The 22,073-nt window shown below is 26.5% G+C and overlaps 1 protein-coding gene across 6 annotated transcripts in view; it reads right to left on the bottom strand.

Moving 5' to 3' along the window:
• Positions 1-22,073, bottom strand: part of LOC119600576 (probable G-protein coupled receptor B0563.6) — a 67,296-nt gene that overhangs the window by 17,606 nt on the left and 27,617 nt on the right. For 5 of the 6 annotated variants that reach the window (XM_037950897.1, XM_037950899.1, XM_037950895.1 and 2 more), the window contains 2 exons: positions 9,936-11,204; positions 6,662-6,806 (listed from right to left, as the gene is read on the bottom strand). In XM_037950897.1, coding sequence (XP_037806825.1) covers positions 6,662-6,806; positions 9,936-10,271 — 481 coding nt within the window. In that variant the 5' untranslated portion in view covers positions 10,272-11,204. Of the gene's footprint in view, positions 1-6,661; positions 6,807-9,935; positions 11,205-22,073 lie in introns of those variants that run through there. The other variant, XM_037950894.1, reaches the window with a different exon arrangement.

Raw genomic sequence — 22,073 nt, 5'->3', positions numbered from 1 at the left:
TTCGATAAATTTTCTTTTTATAGAAAATTTTCGATAAATTTTCTTTTTATAGAAAATTTTCGATAAATTTTCTTTTTATAGAAAATTTTCGATAAATTTTCTTTTTATAGAAAATTTTCGATAAATTTTCTTTTTATAGAAAATTTTCGATAAATTTTCATCTATTATTTCGACAAATTTAATTTTTATAGAAGATTTTCGATATATTTTCCTTTTATAGAAAATTTTCGATAAATTTTATCAAAATTGTATTCGTGATAATTTTTATCATCTAATCAACAACAATACCATATCAATTATATATCCATTTAGTTGCATAAATCTATATTTGTTCGATCATATTATGCTTCGATATGCATCTCTCATTTCTGATCTCATATCATTAACTTTATAATGAGAAAACATTATGACGTCATATGTGGATTATGTACTTTTCGTTATTATTAATTTTAATATTGAGTACACATTTGCATAAGTTTTCAAGAATTAACCCTCTTTACTCTCTCACCCACAAACAAAATAGTTGAACTTTAATTGAATTGCATTTTTTCTACTTTCATTAGTTTCGCATCAACTATTAAAGTCGTCTGGTCGCGTTTGAAAATAATTTTGTAATAAAATTATTAAATATATGTAAATAAATATAAATATGGCGAGAGTGCAATGAAATAAGTGTGTAAAAGACGTGCAAGTGTTTCTAATAACATTTATACATATATAATTTATTACAAATTAAATACATTTGCAGTAAGAAAATAAGTATTTTAAAATTGTATTAGATTGTTAATATTGTTGTGTTTATTATTTTAATATGTAAACCAACAGTTCGGCAAAGAGTCAGTGCATCCGAAAGTGTCATTCATTTCTACTTCCACAACTTTTTTATCATCTATTCTATGTAAACGAAAGCTAAGATAGTCGTCCCTTAGTGTCCCTTTTGAAAGCGAGAACAGTGACAGTCATCGCTTTACAGTCCCCAAATAATCAAGAAAGTAGACACTTAAACAAATCTTATGCGTAACGTTTAATTGTCATGTATTAACTCTTTTGGATTAGCTTTCTTACTGTGTCATTCTAATCTATGGAGTTACTGTTGACTTCCTTCTAGCAGTTTAAGAAGATACTTTGGAGTTGTTTCCCCGAACTACTGGGAATTGTTAATAATAATTACATTAAGGAGGAATACATAAGCGTTTGTAATGCAACAACAACAAATGCAAAGAAGTGTAAAACAAGTATGAATATATAGTCGGGCATGTCCGACCATATGATAACCTACACCAGTAAGTATGTTAAAAATGTACTTAATTCCAAAATATTTTAACAATTTGTTATTTGTAGAGATTGTACAATATTAAACTTTATTATAAGATAAAATTTTCTTCTATAGAAAATTTTCGATAAATTTTCTTTCTATAGAAAATTTTCGATAAATTTCCTTCTATAGAAAATTTTCGATAAATTTCCTTCTATAGAAAATTTTCGATAAATTTCCTTCTATAGAAAATTTTCGATAAATTTCCTTCTATAGAAAATTTTCGATAAATTTCCTTCTATAAACAATTTTCGAAAAATTTCCTTCTATAGAAAAGCCCTATTCGGGGGTACGGTTTTATGGGGGGCTATGCGAAATAATAGACCGATTTCAACTATTTTCAATAGACTTCGTCCTTGGGTAAGAAGAAAAGTATTTGCAAAATTTCATCAAATTATCTTGAAAATTGCGACCTGTAGCGTGCGCACAAAGTTTACATGGACACACAGACAGACAGACAGACGGACAGACGGATGGACTTAATCGACTTTTAAACTGATTCTGAGCCGATTGGTATACTTTAAGCTGGGTGTAGTACTAATATTTTTGGGTGGTACAAACACAGCACAAGCGCATAATACCCTCTCCACTATAATGGTGTAGGGTATAAAAACACTTGCGTGTAAATGTTGTTTTTGTAAATTGTTTATTTTGTAAGTTCTTTAATTTTGAAAATTAAATATTGGTGTTTTTGTTATTATTAAATTAAAGTAAATGGAAGTGTGTGTGTTTGATTGAAAGTGTTGTAGTAGAAAAATTAATATTTTTTAATTAAAATTTTGGGGAAATAAAAAGGAACAATTTTTTATTGTGGTGAAATTAACATTCTTTCAGCAATCTTTCTTTGCCAAATAGAACGTTTTACGAAGTTATAGCAATTATGTTAAAAATAACATATTTGTTAACATTCTGTTCATCTGTTCCACTGTACTTTGTACATTTCATTAAAACTGTTTTCAGTTTGTTGTTGTGTTGCTTTTTGCCCAATAATTTATTATGACATTTTATTACATTTAATGAATGCTGTGTTATTTTTCCATATACTGCTACTGTCAGTTAAAACCCTTTTTAAAAGTTATAATGAAGTAAAAAATGTACAAAAATCAAAATAACCCTCAATGTGAAAGAATTTTTGTTTTTTTAAGATTATTAAGAAATTTAATTTCATTATTAGCTTCGATTTTTATAGCATGACAAAAAATCTGTGAAATATGTATATGTCTCTTAGTTCAATCAAAGTCATAAATTTCCAATTAAATAATAAAGAAAAGTTTTGTTAAATTTATGCTCAAGTTTTTGTTTTGTCATTCTTTCTAAGGCTTAAACAAAAAAACAAACATCAATTCAGCTGCTTAGAAAAGCACATCAATATGTTTGTTAATAAATTTACAAAAGTTTTTCTTATATTTCCGGTATGTGTTTGGTGCGAATGTTCGAAGAAATTCTAAATGATGTGTTTTTTTGCCTTAAGTCACAATAAAAATCTACATTGTCATTATTATTAGCATAAAAATTATTGCCTTAAAGGAACACTTAACTTGACTTGCTTTATAAAACTAAAGAAAGGAATGAATTCATTTTATTTAATATTTATTTAAGAAATAAAGAAAAATTAGCATTTAAATCAAATTTATTAAATATTTTATATACATTTCTTTTATTTTATGTTTATTGTTTGCTGGAAATATTAATTTTTTTATATTTATTTTTTACTTACTATTTGCTGAATAAATTCTTTATTGTAACTGCCTAAAACATCATTTATAAATCATGCAACCGTAATGTTATGATAACAAAATTGAAAATCAACATAATTTCTGACGCGTCACAAGAAATATTGAATTATATGAATAAGCAATTTCATGAGCTACATTCGGTATTCTGTATGTAACAGACATTTTGAATTTTCGATAACATGTTAAGAAAAAAAGTGGTTTTTAATACAAAATTGTAATAAATGGTCTAACCAAAAAAACATGAGTTCTGTAAGCGAGAGAGTCAGCAATAGTACTTACTAAGTCCTTTATAGAAGATATTATAATTAGAAGAAATTTTATTCAAATGTAAATTGTTCATGATGCAAACCTTATGATCATTTTAATATACTGCTTCATTCCTTTGCTAGAGGTTATTAAAAAAAGATAAAGAAAATTTTCGAAAAACAATAGATGACGAATAAGTTTTGGCACAACAATTATGAAGTCATTGACTTGATCCCTACACGTGTTTGTATTAAATACATAAGGCAAAATTCATACTTATTTACACATACAGACTATATATACACTTTCATAGACTTTACATACTTGAGTTTTGTGTGCATATGAGTTTCATATACACAAGTATATTCATACACAATGACATAAATACATTATTCACAATAAAGCTTATAATATACATAGATACTCCTGTATATAAGTTTAATAATAGACTGGTCCAAAAATTTTTAGTGATATTTGACCGTAATTCTTGCAAAAAGTGTTGGAAAACGTTTGTTTGTCAGTCAGTTAGTTAGTTAGTTAGTTAGTTAGTTAGTTAGTTAGTTAGTTAGTTAGTTTGTTAGTTAGTTAGCTAGCTAGCTAGTTAGTTAGTTAGTTAGTTAGTTAGTTAGTTAGTTAGTTAGTTAGTTAGTTAGTTAGTTAGTTAGTTAGTTAGTTAGTTAGTTAGTTAGTTAGTTAGTTAGTTAGTTAGTTAGTTAGTTAGTTAGTTAGTTAGTTAGTTAGTTAGTTAGTTAGTTAGTTAGTTAGTTAGTTTAGTTAGTTAGTTAGTTAGTTAGTTAGTTAGTTAGTTAGTTAGTTAGTTAGTTAGTTAGTTAGTTAGTTAGTTAGTTAGTTAGTTAGTTAGTTAGTTAGTTAGTTAGTTAGTTAGTTAGTTAGTTAGTTAGTTAGTTAGTTAGTTAGTTAGTTAGTTAGTTAGTTAGTTAGTTAGTTAGTTAGTTAGTTAGTTAGTTAGTTAGTTAGTTAGTTAGTTAGTTAGTTAGTTAGTTAGTTAGTTAGTTAGTTAGTTAGTTAGTTAGTTAGTTAGTAGTTAGTTAGTTAGTTAGTTAGTTAGTTAGTTAGTTAGTTAGTTAGTTAGTTAGTTAGTTAGTTAGTTAGTTAGTTAGTTAGTTAGTTAGTTAGTTAGTTAGTTAGTTAGTTAGTTAGTTAGTTAGTTAGTTAGTTAGTTAGTTAGTTAGTTAGTTAGTTAGTTAGTTAGTTAGTTAGTTAGTTAGTTAGTTAGTTAGTTAGTTAGTTAGTTAGTTAGTTAGTTAGTTAGTTAGTTAGTTAGTTAGTTAGTTAGTTAGTTAGTTAGTTAGTTAGTTAGTTAGTTAGTTAGTTAGTTAGTTAGTTAGTTAGTTAGTTAGTTAGTTAGTTAGTTAGTTAGTTAGTTAGTTAGTTAGTTAGTTAGTTATGTAACTAATTTTCTAAATGAAGGTGTCTTCCCGCTTTTATAATGTCTCAAATATGTCTAATAATTTTTTTCCAGTTCTTAGGACACGATATCTTTCTTGTAATCAGACTCCTTATCTATCTTCCAGATATTGTCTTCCAGTTAGGGGACTTTTTACACTAATATATGCTTTTTCTTCCGTATCCTCAAGACCTTTCCTTGAAGCAACATTCGGTAGGAGTGCATGTCTTATCCGTAATCTAAACCACTATATTTCTGTCAAATTTTTCGGTTAATGTTTGAATTGAACTGATTACAACCAAGGACAGTAGTTCGTTCTTTAAGAGATCATATTACTAGTCTTCGGTGGAAGTTTAATTCATAAGGTTTGGATTTCTTACAATTTTAAACAAATCATGCGTGGAAGATTAATTTTGGCATGCTGGTTAATTCAGGTCTTTTTCGCTAAACAAGTCTGCTGCAACCTAATATACTTATCCCCTTGAGTCTGTTTGTATTGACTGACTGTGGATTATGTTGATAATTGTCTAAGTGCGTAAATGTTTGTATGGAAAACCGCTTTTTCAATGTGTTACTCACGCACACTTTGAAGAATAGTACAAAATTTTGCATGTATGCGTACAAAAAGTAACTTGATACTTTATTTTTCGTACCATAATCTTGATGGCAATCAACGTCTATGATGGGCTATGGGCTTAGCAATTTTGTTAATTGTTAAAATAAATGTAATAAATATTTGTTATACAACTTTTTATATGTAAATTTATTTGTTAGCTCCTCGTACGCTTCGTATTAACACATGTATGTTTATTATAATTATAAAAGTTTTTAATATCATTTGTTTTATTCTACAACATGACCCCATTTCGAGATTTAAGTAATTAGGTTGATGAGTTCATTTCAGGCTCTTCAATTTAAGTTAAATCTCTCTCCAGGGGGATTAAATAATGAAGGAGTATTAATAGAATTTTTCCGGAAAAAGCATTTTAAATTTGTATCAACGTTAACAGATGTGACATTGGGATGTATTGTGTGACCAGAGTGTTGTTTTTGCTTTTTAGAATTTATTTAATAAATAAATTATATATTGGGTTTTCGATATAACTTTTCCTTATAAATTGTGGAATCTAAACAAATCGGCCAAAATTAAAGGCTTTCGCAAACCTGGATCTTTGCATTCTTGTTAACTTTTCATTGATCGTTAATCATATGACAATTCTATTCGAGAAATTTAATGAACAATAATTTGGTTTGTAATTTTATTACTTTTAGAAGTTATATATAATATTTGCTTCAAGGATTCCATATTTGGAAAAAACGAAAATAAGGGTTCTTTTAATTACGAAATACATGTGTTCCAAATCCAACAATCAAAGTTTTTACTGGTTCTATAAAATCTCAACAAAAAACAATATCTTAAGATTTCTTTATGATTAAAGTTAAATTTTATGGCAAAACTTATTCAATACAACAACTTTTATCTATATCTCTAACTTGACAGTTGTCTTTTGTTCACATTAACTAAAAACAAATGTAATATTAAACCTTATGTAATTGCTCATTTCTTGAAGAAACTAAATAATTAATTTCAGTAAAAGCTGTAAGTAATTTCTTACACTTGGTCTCCCTAATTCTGTGACAGCAACCATAATCAGTCATTATTATGAGAAATAAAAAACATGTTATCAAAATTTGTATTTTACATCCTTAAGAACTTGTTTAGAAGTACAAAAATAATAAATAACAAAAATATCCAAAAATTCAAGCTTTTGTCATTTTATTTACTTAAGGAACAAATCTTTCTTTAATACCAGCTTTCATTCATTCAGTAATTTATGATTTGTCTACTTGTGTTCTCCCCAAAAAAAAAGAGACATTTGTAACATTAAATATACACCATCCACAAAAAGACATACAAATATATATATAGATATCTCCAGGATTGAAAATACTAACCTCTCATATAAATATAAGCCGTACCACGCATATTACGTCTTGTCAATACAATAAGATTGAGTACATTGCCAATGATGCCAAGCGCACAAATGATGGGCAATATTATGCCGTATGAATATTCTCGTAATGCTTCGGTACGTGGATCCTGTAAAAAGGAAACAAGTGTAGGAAAGAAAAACAGGACATGAAACATTAATATGTATATTGATAGAAAATCTTTAGGAAATAAAAGTATAATATAAAAATAAGTTAATATTATACGAGTACATATTGTTGTAAGTAATAATAAAAAAAATACGAAAATGACATATTTTGTTGTTTTTACGAATATTACTTTTTACAATCGATTTAATATTAGTGACAGTTATTTTGATGGAAATAACTAAATAATTCCATTGTCTTAAATTTGTTTTTATTTCTAAAAATAATGGTAGAGTTTATGTTTGTTATGTTTGAGTTAAATTGCTATAAAAATGCTAAATATTTACAACAGTAATTAGTGAATGCTCATATAATGATTAGTTTTTTGTATAATTAGGCATTCGAATTGATTTAGTGTAAGTTTAATTTTATCTTTCAAATTAAATCGAAATATTTGGGCTAATTTTGATAATGATAATTTGAAAGCCTTTTGATGTTGAGTGCATATTAGACTGATCAATAATGGAGTAATGTAATGGCTCAACTCTCCGCTGATGACACCAAAGTTTTTTCTATATATCAAGTTCACCTAATTACAACACTAGCTTCCGAGCAATAACGGAATACGTAAATGGGATTAGAAGAAGTATGGGGCTCACAGGGCTTACCATATTTACCGACAGCCAGAAAGCAATTAGAGCGATATCAGATGAAAAGTTAAATCGAAAACGGCATTGGATTGTAGGAAAGCTCTAACTGATTACTCTCCCATAGGTAAGGTTTAAATCATGTGGGTACCAGATCACTCGGGAGTAGTCCACAACGAAAGAGCGAATGTAATAGTTTTAAAGGGAATGGAGCTCGAGGTAGTTAACCTGACGAACGAAAAAATATGGGTGAGACAAGCCTGTAAGTCCTATGTGTAGAACCTATATCAACTAGGACTACATTCTGACGAATGTAGAGCATGTAGAGAGAACAGTAAAATTCTGCAAAACTTTTTTGCTAAGTGTATTTCTTCGGATTTGATGTGGTAACATCCTCCTATCAACCTAGATAGGTAGGTTGATAGGAAGATGTATACTACATCAAATCCGAAGAAATACAACTAGGCCACTATCGGGCCTGTTGTGAGCTCCTTATCATGAAAAAAAGGGAACTGAATGTATTATTTTTCAGTGTTCAGAAACTCAGTTTCCTGAAAGTAATTCCTAAGAATCTTTCAATCAGTGTTAGTCAGGAATATTATTTCCGGAATAAAATCACTTCCAAGATATTTGGATCTAACTTCGACGAATGCAGTGGCAAAGAAAGTGCTCCTGAGTTTCACTGTCCTCTCCACATGCTCTACATTCGAATCCGCACGTCCAATTTTGCAGAGATATGCTCCTAATCCTGTGTGTCCACTCAGAATACGTACCATCATACTAACTTCAGACTTGTTCATTTTGAGGAGATTTTTCGCCTTGCTCTCATCAGGGTCACCCCATAGGATCTTCGTGATTCTACCCACTGTTTCATTATTCCAAGAGGCCTTATGGGATTCTCTCACCCATATTTTTAGTTCAGCTTTTGTTGCGTCGAATGGTTTTGCGTTTGTCAGGTTAACTGCCTCGAGCTCTCTTCCCTTTAAAGCTATTACATTCGCTCTTTCGTTACCGACTACTCCCGAGTAGGCTGGTACCCATATGATGTGAACCTTACCTCTGGGAGAGTATTCAGTTAAAGCTTTCTTACGGTCTTAGATTTAGTTCTATCGCCTGATATCGCCCTAATTGCCTTCTGGCTGTCGGTAAATATATTAAGCGCTGCGGGCGCCCTATTTATCCTATCAACCTAACATATCATATATATATTTATAAAGTGATCGACCGTAGTTAATGCTCAATTTATCTCTCAGTCTGGAGAATGGTCAGAGATTATTTGATCTCTCAGTGATTCTGTTTAAAAGTTCTCACATTTCACAAAATTTTTTGCTGGAATCAGTGAACATATCGTCTACTAAAGATCGATAACTTAAATCTATCAAATTGATGATTGAAATGAGGACTCGCATATGTTAAGTTAACACTGTACTAGAATTAAAATACATATAGTAAAATTCGCTTTTTTCTCTACCATTTGTTAAATCTTTCAAAAAATTTTCATGATCGCTCAACCACTTAGATAAGAATTTTGCATTTGTTAAATCTTTCAAAAAAATTTCATTATCGCTCAACCACTTAGATAAGAATTTTGCAGGACATGGTTTTTTACTCTCTGTGACTTTCAAAAACCATAAATAAAGAAGACTGGAGCAAAGTCTGTAATCGTGTCTATCGCCGATTGCAGCACCGATTTCTTGATCTTATCCTCATTCTTAAGAATGTCTATCGCCGATGGCAGCACTAATTTGTTAATCTTATTCTCATTATTAAGAAGTAAAATACCGAAGATGCTTATTAGGAAACTGGTCAAAAATTGAATAATGTAATAGCAGCAACTCTCTACTATTGAGAGCAAAGTGTTTTCTAGATATATCGAGTGATCGGCTTTCATACTTCAAGTTTCATTATTTATTCTGGCTTCCGGGAAAACGTAACAATAGATGTATTTTTAGTGCACTTGGAGTCATAGTTTGCTATTTGTTAAGATGAAAAGGAGACTACGCACCATCACGGACGATCAAATCGGGGATCATGTCGTTGTATTAACTTTGACAACTCATAAGATGATTTTCAGTAGTACTAATAGTTTATGTATTAGCGGAGTCCTTTCTTTAGAAATTGAATTTTAGATGTTTGCTGCTCCGATCGGAAATAATAATTACAAACTTAGGGATGAGAATTCTTCAAAGAAAATGTGAGAATGTTGCAAGTTTAAGTATGTACTTCCAAAGTATTACATATTTAAAAGTAGGATGTCCTTATTATTAATAAGTTTTTTTGTATAAAATATTTTTAAAATGCTTTAATATTAAACCTCATCACTTTAAAAAACTTTTAACAAATCACCATGAGTATAACATTACAAATAGAACAACAAAATATGTATAGATTCAATTTTCAAGGTAAAATATCTATGTACATTTCACTCTTCATAAATAAGTATAAAAATTGTTTCAATTTTATTACATTTCCGTCATTACACTTACCTCATTTGTTATATAAAGATCATCACGTAAATTATCACCAATGACACCTACAGCTCCAGCAGCTACAGCCGCATTAACATCACTTCTATAGCCACCACCTTCACCAATAACACCACCCGAACTGACACCACCACCTCCAGCACCACCTACACTATCATTTATGCCACCAACAGCCGCGGCGGCAGCAACAGCAGCAACATTGTGTGATGTTGAGGCAGCTGTTATAGCACTACTGCTGTCATTTTCATTTACACCAGGCGTTGCTGAGAAATTTGTACCCCATATAATCGAACACAAGGCCGGATCCTCTTCAGTTGTATAAAGTTGTGTTAGCATAGTTTCAGTACAAGTATTTTATATACACAAGTTGTTTTTCAAATAAGGATTATATTTTTGTTTGGTTTTCAATACGTGGAAATAACAACAGTTGCAGTTAAAAATAATTATATTTTCGTATGCAAAATAAATTTAAATATAAAAATATTTTTTTTTTTAATTATTAACTGCTACATAAACACTTGAATTTAATAATAAAGTGCTGTCTTAAACTTTAAGAGTTGTTATATATTTTTAAAATTGTTGAAAATATATTTATATTTTGTATTAATTAAACACTTTTAAAAAAGTTGCTTATGACTTTTTCTATTAAATTTTTTTATAAAAACTTTTTGTTTTGATTTCATAATCAATTTTATTTGTTTCTCAACACAATCACAGTCATCAACATCATCATTATCATCATCTTTGTAATCGTGGTCATACTTATCCTGACCATCATCGTAAACTTGATGATTTTTAATGATTTTTTTGTTTTTAATACTTTTAATACTTGTGGTTCTGTTGTGATTCCTTTTCACGTTGTTGTTTTTGTTCACGTTGTTGCTCTTGGCAGTGGCAATAGTAGTGTTGGAGTTGCTGGTAGTGTTGGTGGCGGTAATTGTTGCTACAGCTTCATCAAGTATAAATGCTTTTAATTCACGTTGATTTTGTTGGAATTTTTTATTATCGTTGTTTTTGTTGTTATTATTCTTCTTGTTGTTTTTAGTTGTTAAAGTTAAAATTGCATGGAATGCAGTTTTATTGCTGCCAGCAATGTAACATGGATGCTTAGTTAACATTTTATATATAAATCATTTACTACACTTTCATTCACAGTCTGGGGAGGAATAAAATGATGTTTGTTTTTTTTTTTTTAAGCAGTTTTAGTTTTTCTCTCTTTTATTCATTGTAAATTACATGGTTTTAGTGTTGTTGCTCCTTTCGTAATAACTGCAATGAAAGAAAAGGTAGAAATGATTTAGGTGTTAAGGAATTTGTTGAAAAAGTAGTTTTAAATGGATTTAGTACTTAGCGTGAATTTAAATGCTTATAATAATATTCTTTAGGGGTTTAATAGGATTCCGTTGGTGTAGTGGAAAAGTAGAGATGTTATTAAGTATAGAATGATTCTTAGTTTCATATACAATTTTCGATAAAATTTTTACTTATAGAAAGCCTTAGATTTTTTTTGTTTTTAAAGAAAATGATTGATAAATTTTTTTCAATTTAAAAAAATTTTCTGTAAATCTTCCATTTATAGACAATATTTGATAAATTTTCCTTGTTATTGAAAAAAAAAAAAAAATAATAGAAAATTATCAAAAAATGTTTATAGAAAACTTTCAAAAAATGTTTATAGAAAATTTTCTATAGAAAATATTAACAAATTTTTATAGAAAATTTTCGTCAAAGTTTCTTTTTGTGGAAAATTTGCGAGAAATTTTCATTTTATGGAAAATTTTTGAGAAATTTTCTTTTTATGGAAAATTTTTGAGAAATTTTCTTTTTATAGAAAATTTTTGAGAAATTTTCTTTTTATAGAAAATTTTCGATAAATTTTCTTTTTATAGAAAATTTTCGATAAATTTTCTTTTTATAGAAAATTTTCGATAAATTTTCTTTTTATAGAAAATTTTCGATAAATTTTCTTTTTATAGAAAATTTTCGATAAATTTTCTTTTTATAGAAAATTTTCGATAAATTTTCTTTTTATAGAAAATTTTCGATAAATTTTCTTTTTATAGAAAATTTTCGATAAATTTTCTTTTTATAGAAAATTTTCGATAAATTTTCTTTTTATAGAAAATTTTCGATAAATTTTCTTTTTATAGAAAATTTTCGAAAAATTTTGTTTTTATAGAAAATTTTCGATAAATTTTCTTTTTATAGAAAATTTTCGATAAATTTTCTTTTTATAGAAAATTTTCGATAAATTTTCTTTTTATAGAAAATTTTCGATAAATTTTCTTTTTATAGAAAATTTTCGATAAATTTTCTTTTTATAGAAAATTTTCGATAAATTTTCTTTTTATAGAAAATTTTCGATAAATTTTCTTTTTATAGAAAATTTTCGATAAATTTTCTTTTTATAGAAAATTTTCGATAAATTTTCTTTTTATAGAAAATTTTCGATAAATTTTCTTTTTATAGAAAATTTTCGATAAATTTTCTTTTTATAGAAAATTTTCGATAAATTTTCTTTTTATAGAAAATTTTCGATAAATTTTCTTTTTATAGAAAATTTTCGATAAATTTTCTTTTTATAGAAAATTTTCGATAAATTTTCTTTTTATAGAAAATTTTCGATAAATTTTCTTTTTATAGAAAATTTTCGATAAATTTTCTTTTTATAGAAAATTTTCGATAAATTTTCTTTTTATAGAAAATTTTCGATAAATTTTCTTTTTATAGAAAATTTTCGATAAATTTTCTTTTTATAGAAAATTTTCGATAAATTTTCTTTTTATAGAAAATTTTCGATAAGATTTTCTTTTTATAGAAAATTTTCGATAGATTTTCTTTTTATAGAAAATTTTCAATAAATTTTCTTTTTATATTTTCGAAATTTTTTTTTTATAGAAAATATTTTTTATGATAAATTTTCTTTTCATAGAAAATTTTCATGAAATTCTCTTTTCATAGAAAATTTTCGTTAAATTTTCTTATCATAGGAATTGTTTTTTATAGAAAAAATTTTTTTTTCATAGAAAGTTTTCTTAAAATTTTCTTTTCATAGAAAGTTTTCGTTAAGTTTTCTTTTCCCAGAAAATTTTTGTTAATATTTTCTTTTCATGGAAATTTTTTGTTAAATTTATAGAAAATTATCTTTTCCTAGATAATTTTCATTCAATTTTCTTTTTATAGAACATTTTTGTTAAATTTTCATTTCATAGAACTTTCTTAGTTAATTTCCTTTTTATAGAAAAATTTCGATAAGTTTTCTTTTTTTCATAGAATATTTTCGTTAAATTTTCTTTTTATAGAAAATTTTCGTTAAATTTTCTTTGCATAGAACATTCTTAATTAATTTCCTTTTTATAGAAAAATATCGATTATATAAAATTATCTTTTATATAAAATTTTCAATAAATATTCCTTTTATAGAAAATTTTTAGAAAATATTCTTTTTAGGGATTTTTTTTTTTAATAAATTTTCCTTTTATAAAAAATTTAAAAAAAATAGGCTATTTTAATAAAATTTGCATTAAATTTTATAATTTTCTATTAAGAAATCTTGATTTTCCATATTTTACAAAAATGGTTGTAGATTCTTGTGTCCCTTTATATAATTGTAACAAGTTAAGCTTTGAAACTGCCTTAAAACAAGAAATTTTTATATCAATAGACGCGTTATGTTGTTTTATAATATGAAAATAGCAAATTTGCATAAGGTTTGTTTTGCTAAACAAAAACACATATACTATTTATGCAAAAACCCAGTTTTTATTATGACATTTTTGTTTAATAAAGTACAAATGTTTATATTAAGTAAAAATGAAAACTGTAACGTTATATTAAGAGCCAACCAAATTTAAAAACTAGACCTTAATCAAAGTGTGCTTTTTTCTAAAGATTCATAACTGTTAAGACAATATTTTAAGGAAACATTCACTGTGTTAATATAACCACAATGACAATTTTGTATATATTTTTCCTTCATAAAATTGTTTATTATTCTTAAATTTTGAAAAAAGATATTTCTTTATTTTTCATACAAAGCATGTGTTTTCAGCTGTTTGTGAAAAAAAAAATGAAAAAAAAAATATATATGTCAGGAAAACTTAACTCTCACATTAATTTATTGTCGAAGGCAATATAAACGACTTTTGTATTTTCACGCATGTTATGCATTATCCTGCTAACACACATACAAGTACTTGTTTATAAAAGATTAAACGAAAAAAAAACTCCCTCTCCCCCTATAAGTATACTACAACGCATTTTTTGTATACATTAAAGTGTCATAAAGAAATAAAAGAAACCATAGATCATGACAACATAAATAACATAATAAAAGGAATAATACTTTTTTTACGGACTAATACATGCATTGCAGATTGTAATGTAGTTATAATACATAATGGGCAGTCGGAAAAACTTTTCGATAAATTCTCTTTTCATAGGAAATTTTCGATAATTTTTCTCTTCATAGAAAATTTTCGATAATTTTTCTTTTTGAAAATTTTCAATAATTTTTTTTTTTTTTGAAAATTTTGGATAAATTTTCTTTTTATAGAAAATTTTGGATAAATTTTCCTTTTACAGAAAAATATCGATAAATTTTGCTTTTATAGAAAATTTTCGATAAATCTTCCTTTTATAGAAAATTTTCCATAAATTTTCCTTTTATAGAAAATTTTTGATAAATTTTCCTTTTATAGAAAATTTTCGATAAATTTTCCTTTTACAGAAAATTTTCGATAAATTTTCCTTTTATAGAAAATTTGCGATAAATTTTCTTTTTATAGAAAATTTCCGATAAATTTTCCTTTTACAGAAAATTTTCGATAATTTTTCTTTTCATAGAAAATTTTCGATAATTTTTCTTTTCATAGAAAATTTTCGATAATTTTTCTTTTCATAGAAAATTTTCGATAATTTTTCTTTTCATAGAAAATTTTCGATAATTTTTCTTTTCATAGAAAATTTTCGATAATTTTTCTTTTCATAGAAAATTTTCGATAATTTTTCTTTTCATAGAAAATGTTCGATAATTTTTCTTTTCATAGAAAATTTTCGATAAATTTTCCTTTTATAGAAAATTTTCGATAAATTTTCCTTTTATAGAAAATTTTCGATAAATTTTCCTTTTATAGAAAATTTTCGATAAATTTTCCTTTTATAGAAAATTTTCGATAAATTTTCCTTTTATAGAAAATTTTCGATAAATTTTCCTTTTATAGAAAATTTTCGATAAATTTTCCTTTTATAGAAAATTTTCGATAAATTTTCCTTTTATAGAAAATTTTCGATAAATTTTCCTTTTATAGAAAATTTTCGATAAATTTTCCTTTTATAGAAAATTTTCGATAAATTTTCCTTTTATAGAAAATTTTCGATAAATTTTCCTTTTATAGAAAATTTGCGATAAATTTTCCTTTTATAGAAAATTTGCGATAAATTTTCCTTTTATAGAAAATTTGCGATAAATTTTCCTTTTATAGAAAATTTGCGATAAATTTTCCTTTTATAAAAAATTTTCGATAAATTTTCCTTTTATAGAAAATTTTCCTTTTACAGGAAATTTTCGATAAATTTTCCTTTTACAGGAAATGTTCGATAAATTTTCCTTTTACAGGAAATTTTCGATAAATTTTCCTTTTACAGGAAATTTTCGATAAATTTTTTTTTACAGAAAATTTTCGATAAATTTTCCTTTTATTGAAAATTTTCGATTAATTCTCCTTTTATTGAAAATTTTCGATTAATTCTTTTATAGAAAATTTTCGATAAATCCTCTTTTTTTAGAAAAATTCTGTTTTTTTAATTTTTCTATAAAATTTCTCTTTATAAAAAACTGTTAAAAATTCTCATTTATTAACATTTTGAAAAATACTCTTTTTATAGAAAACATTGATTGAAATATCCTTTTTAAGAAATAAATGATAAATGTTTTTGTATAGAATTATTAAATAATATTTTCTATGAAATTTCCTATTTAGAAGAAAAAGCTTAACAAATTGGATGGAAGCAACTTTTCGGCCTACTCTTTTAAAAACACATAACAAACTCATTCATACTCCCACTTTTACACAATGGAAAAACATACATCATTTAATACATAGACATATGAATATAATACATAACAAACATAATGCTACCACCACCATGTACCCATGTACATTAGGGATAAACCAAAATTCAGTTATATCACAATTTTGTAGCTGGATATTTCCTTGACGTTTTTTATTCCTTCAATATTTTCGTTACTACAAATTTAGATGTCTTCTCTGTGAAAATACCCACGAAAACCCAATATGTCAGGTAGAGACAGAACCGATTTAATATTACTTTGAAATTACTAATGTACCATTTGAAAAAAAATCCACAAAACAACAAAATCTAATTTATTTTTTCATGTTGTTGTTGTTGTTGTCCTCCTTCAAGCATACACATTTGTATATGTGTATGATGTCATCGTCACACAAAATTTACGAGATATATTTTTATAATGTTTATTATGGACCAGTTTTTACTTATTTGTTGTTATTCTTGTTGTTTTGGCTGTTGCACTTTCAACAAGAGTTAAACCAATATTCCATTTAACCAAACAGTAGCAAAAAAAAATTGAAAATTTTTCAAAAAATGTGGAAAAAGCTGAACTATACATAATTCGTATGAATATTGGAAAATATACACACATACATATGTACGAGCTATAGCGAGAGGAAATAATATTTGACTTTTAGTTGAGCAAACTAAACACATACATGCTTTTTCCGAGAAATCAAATCTATACGTATTTTTAAATGTGGCCTAACGATTCATTTGTTAGATTGTGCGTGTGAATCTATGTGTCAATGTGTGTATTTGAATAAAGTGTAAATGTGTGGTTTTCATGTAGACATTGTGAAAATTTATTGACACTATACAATATTACACCATTTGTGACGGTTTTGATAGAAACTTTCAAGCGATCGTTTGAAATTTGGAAAACTATAAATGTTTTCCAATGTTTTCCACGTTCAAAAAATAGTCTCGATAAAGAAACACTTTGTTATATACACGATCTTGTTAATCATAGGGATATAGAGTATTGTTAAAACAAGTAGGAAAGTATAGTCGGGAATGTGCGACCATATGATATGATAGATGTTATCAATGATTCGACTTCTGGTAGTTCTAAGCTCAATTTTAGAAAACTACAACTTTCCTTCTGGATTATTTTCCTTTGGAAACCGTGTAACCGTTAGTGAAAGCTAAAATAACTTTTATCTGTTTTTGTTGTTGCCGTTGCAAAAGTTAAACAACATTAAAAGAATATTGATTAACGAAACCCTTTTGTATTCGAAATTGTTAAAATACTCAAGTATGAGTACGTGTTCATAAGTGTAAAGCTTCTACATGTGAATATAAATAATATATGAGTGGGTATTTTCATTTGTTTAAAAGTGACATAAAAAGGCTTAAAAGTTCTGACAACACTTACACACATTGTTTTTTTTTTTTTCTTTTTTGTGGTATAATTTACAGTATTGGTGTTAAAATTTTCATTTTCTTTAATAATGTAAGAAAAATTTTCTTATTTCGTCTTCTGATTTATATCAAAATATTGTTTTTTAAGGTTATCGCTGATTTTGTTGTAAAAGCTTCCTGCTGTTCGTAGAGGCTTATATTTTTAAAGTGACTTCTATAGACTACTTAGGGACACTGAAGTGCCAATTGACTACCTGCCGTGTTAGTCTCATACATTTTTGGTCATATCTCCGTTATTTATGGACCGATTTTGTTAACTTTAAAGCATGTCTGATAGAGTTATTGAAGGTTCGGATCTCGCAGATATTTGGAGTCTTCATAATACTGATTTCAACTTACATACAATCTGCCAAATCGACTCCGTTATCTACTTATAAGGAATCGGAATGTATGTATGTATAAGGTATCCCTTGGATTCTTATAAAACTTCTGGGCTTTTCTTGCTAACTGCCGCTGCCAGTTGTTTTAATAATAATGGGTTTTAATTTTCTCTTAAGCATAAGCCTGTCATTACCATGACATGTTAATTTTACAAGGTCTCTACTTTGAAACAAGTATAAGAAATTAATCTTTGTAAAACAATCTATAGATTTACATTAGTTTATATACAGACACAAATACACACACACACACACGCTCTGGCTTATATACGCTTTAATGTCTTAAAACAACAATTATTTACAACAATATTGTATTAATATGTAAATTTATGCAAACGAGAGGGTCGAATTTTTATTTATAGAGGTTTTTTGTTTTTAACAAAAAGGTTGCATTAAAATGAAATATGTATGTTTGGTGAAAATAATAATATACATTACTAACTATGAGGCAAGAATGAAAAGTCGTTTTTTCTAGGGATTTAGTTATAAACAGTAGTTTTTTTAAAGTTTGTCCCACTGTCCTATTCGTACTTATAGAGCCCTGGTATTCTTTGTGCAGCAAGTTCATCGCGTCTACTAGATGTTGAAGATCTATAACATGTAGATATGTTAATATGCTAAGCCTTCTGCCTTCAGTTTTGAACCAATCATGTGACTATATAACCTCACACAAGGACTTTCATAAAATGATTTGTAGGGACGAGTATTGCTTAACATAGCGAACGAATTTGCAATCAAGATCTATAAAGACTGTTCAAAAATGAACTGCGGTATTGGTTAAATATTCGTGAAAATATTGGAATTTTCGTCCTTTACAACCACATCTCTAATTGTCAGATAATGAAAGAATGATTAAGGAAATATGTATTTAACATCTCATGGTAGCTCCCTTTGTTTTTTCATGGATATGAGACGTATACGTAATATAAAATTTTTTTGTTACAATTTTTCAATTTTACCATGAGATGTTAAATATTTCTTCTTTAATTTTACATGTGAAAAGGACAAGGTAGACGTTTTATATATCAGTGAATTGGAAATTAAGTCTATTTTTCAAAAATTAAAAAGAATTATAAGAATTCAAAAATTCATAGAAGACTTTTTTAAAAAATGTGTAAAAAAAATTTTTTGTTGAATTTTTACGAAGACAACCACTATAAAATTTAAATAAAATGTCTATTAATGAATATTTTTAACAAAAAATTTACAATTACACTGGTTTCCCGGTTTAACGAATACTCAGTTTAGCGAATTCGCGATTTAACGAACGGGCAAATTGTTTTCATTTAGTACCTTATATTACGAATGAATGAGTAAACTTTGTACTCGATATAACGAATTTAAAAAAAAAATTCTGTACATAATAATACGGAAAGATCACTACACTTCATTATTAACCAAAAGCAATAACATATTAAGATTTTATATAAGTTCTATACCCAATTCAATGGGTACAAAATTTTCAAATACAAAAATTAAGGAAATTGTCAAAAAATTTTAAAAATTGACTTCCTACCTTCCATTACCCTATTTTTATCATTAAATCATAGAAAAGTTGTTATTCGGTTTAACGAATTTTTAGTTTTTACAGATGGACCTGACATTATATCTTTCGCTAAACCGGGAAACCACTGTATATAGACTTTTTGATTGAGAATGTAAAACTAAAAAGTAATTGTGAAATTTGTTATCTATTTGTACTCAATTTCCAACAAAATTTTGAAAAATCACAAAAATGTTTTTTTTTTTTTTTCTTTTTTAGCTATAATATTCATACCAGTTGTGGGATTATCGAAACCTTATACAGAATAATGAGGAGAAGATTGGGTCATCTAAAATGGGTTATTTTAGTTTGATATCTAATACGCGATTTGAAAATTTTTCCCTAAAGTTTAATTTAAATAGATGGTTTTATTTGAATGAACCTGGCCCCCTCGATATTAAAATTGTTTAAAATTGTTTTCAATTGAATTATTTTGTGTAAAGTTAGCTTTAATTAAGAAGTATAAATTCTTCATACATCTTCTTAGAAATTTGCTAGAAAACTTAAAAAGTTAAAAAGTACTTTTTGACTAGGTTTCTATAGTGCTCTGTCAGAAGATTCTAACTACATATATATCGGAACTCAAACAAACAAACATACCCGAGGTGTCCTTCTTTATTTATGATTTCTTTTTCAATGCTCCCATTTTTTGTAGATATCTGATATTTAAAATAGTTACAATGCAGTGTTAAAAATCCCCCTTCTATAATTAATCAAGAACTTTGATGTGAATATGAATAAAAAATTTTCAATTGCATATGCTAGCCTATCAGTAAGGAGGTTGTGGGTTTGATTCCTGAGATACTGGTCGGCTTCAATAGGGTCTTATTCATAAACTTTTATCAAAGGTTTATAAATCAAATTTTCATACAAAATTTGCTCTATAAACCTTTGATAAATGTTTATGAATAAGGCCGTTAAAATATTTAGTAATTTGTTTAGCCAACAAATATTAATGACTTTTGAGATTACCCTTATATTAACAACATACAAATGACAGAATCACTAACAAAGATTATTAAAAAAACTTTGAGTTTAAATAATACTGATTACAAAAAAATAGCAATTTTAATAAAACTTTACAAAAACTTAATTTTTATATATGCATTTGCATTCAAATTATAATTTAAACTTTAAACAACAAATTTTACAAACCAAATCCCTAAAAATTTCCTTCTCCAGTATTCAAAAAAACATTTTAAACTTTTCTACTACAAACAATTTTTTCATTTTGTACATTTACTGCGCTCCTTTTTCGTTATTCCACTTTAACAATTCATCATTTGTAATCTTTAGTCTCTCCTTGTAAGTTATCTATCATCATAAAATTGTAAAGTTTTAAATACGCTTACGCTGCTATATATTTAAATACATCACGTATTTCATTTAAAAAAATGAAGTTTTCTTAAATCCAAAAAAAAATACCTAACTCACATAAAATTTTAGCTAAATCCTTGTAGTATGAGTAAAAGTAAATGACTGACTGACTGAATGAATGAGTGGTATTAGTTTTTGTGACTCTTGTCTAAACTTCATGGTCATTTTCCCCCTTTTGGTTGTATTTACTAGGGATTCATTTCTGAGTGGTCTTTAATTAAAATACAATTCACAGAAAATTGAGAATAACAATAAAAAGTAAGAAAAAAGTACATAAATAAAACTAAAAACAACAAAAGTTTTTCCTATACTTAAATCTTTTTTAGTAAAGCTTATAAATTGGTAAGAGAAATTTTGGCAAAAGAAAGTTTTTCTATAGTTTTAAATGTAACATCAAGTATTATTCTTATAGTGGAAAACGAAAGAAATGAAAATCGTGTAATTATTCAAAATAATCCAAAGTAAATTATTTCAATATTTGAAAATCGAACGTATTACAAAATGTTGCAAATTCAAGCTAAATTTTTCCAGAAATTTAATTTGTAAAAAACATTATTATTTTTATTTAATTTTGTTTATATTCTCGAATATGAATTAGCTTTTTCGATGGCAAACAGTGGCTATTTGTCCTGTTACGTTTAATGGCGCATTATAATAATCATAAAGACGTGACATATTTGATTAATCCTTTTGACTTCATTATATATACTTTCGTCATTTGTCAATATTATTATGAAAACAATTAATAGCAAATAACATATGGAACTCTAAATCAAACGATAAAAAAGCAATATTTTAGCGTTTTTTGTGACGTCAATTTGCTATATTCGGAAATAAATATGTTGTGCCTATATAAATTATGTTTATGTTATAGAATTAATTACGCAAATAAACAAAAGTAGAAATTAATTTAATACTTACGCATTTTTAACACCCTTAGCCAAATGTCTAAACTATAAGGTCACACCTTTTTTATGGATATATGTATAGTTTTTTTATAATTATCTATTTTAATCTTTTTTTTCTTAGTTTTTCATTAATGTGTGACTTATTTTTTTAACAAAACACAGTGGGGCAGAATTAAAATTTTTTGGAAATCTGTAAATAAAATTTAAAAGGTTTCTGAATAACAAAAAGTTGTCAAAGGGAATAAAAAACACATTACCCAAAATCTTGGCAAACTCATTTCCACTTTCTTTTCATAATTTACTTTTTAATGAGAGCTTCATTTGATCTTCACCATAAATCGGTATTACTAATTGTGTTTGGCCAGAAAATACGCACCGTTAGGATATTTCTGCCTGCAGTAGATATGTTTGAAGG

The sequence above is a fragment of the Lucilia sericata genome, unplaced genomic scaffold, assembly GCF_015586225.1.
Source record: "Lucilia sericata isolate MDLA Ls3-8-SP2 unplaced genomic scaffold, ASM1558622v1 Contig000117F_arrow, whole genome shotgun sequence".
NCBI lineage: Eukaryota > Metazoa > Arthropoda > Insecta > Diptera > Calliphoridae > Lucilia > Lucilia sericata.
This window is presented reverse-complemented; position numbering and strand designations above follow the sequence as displayed.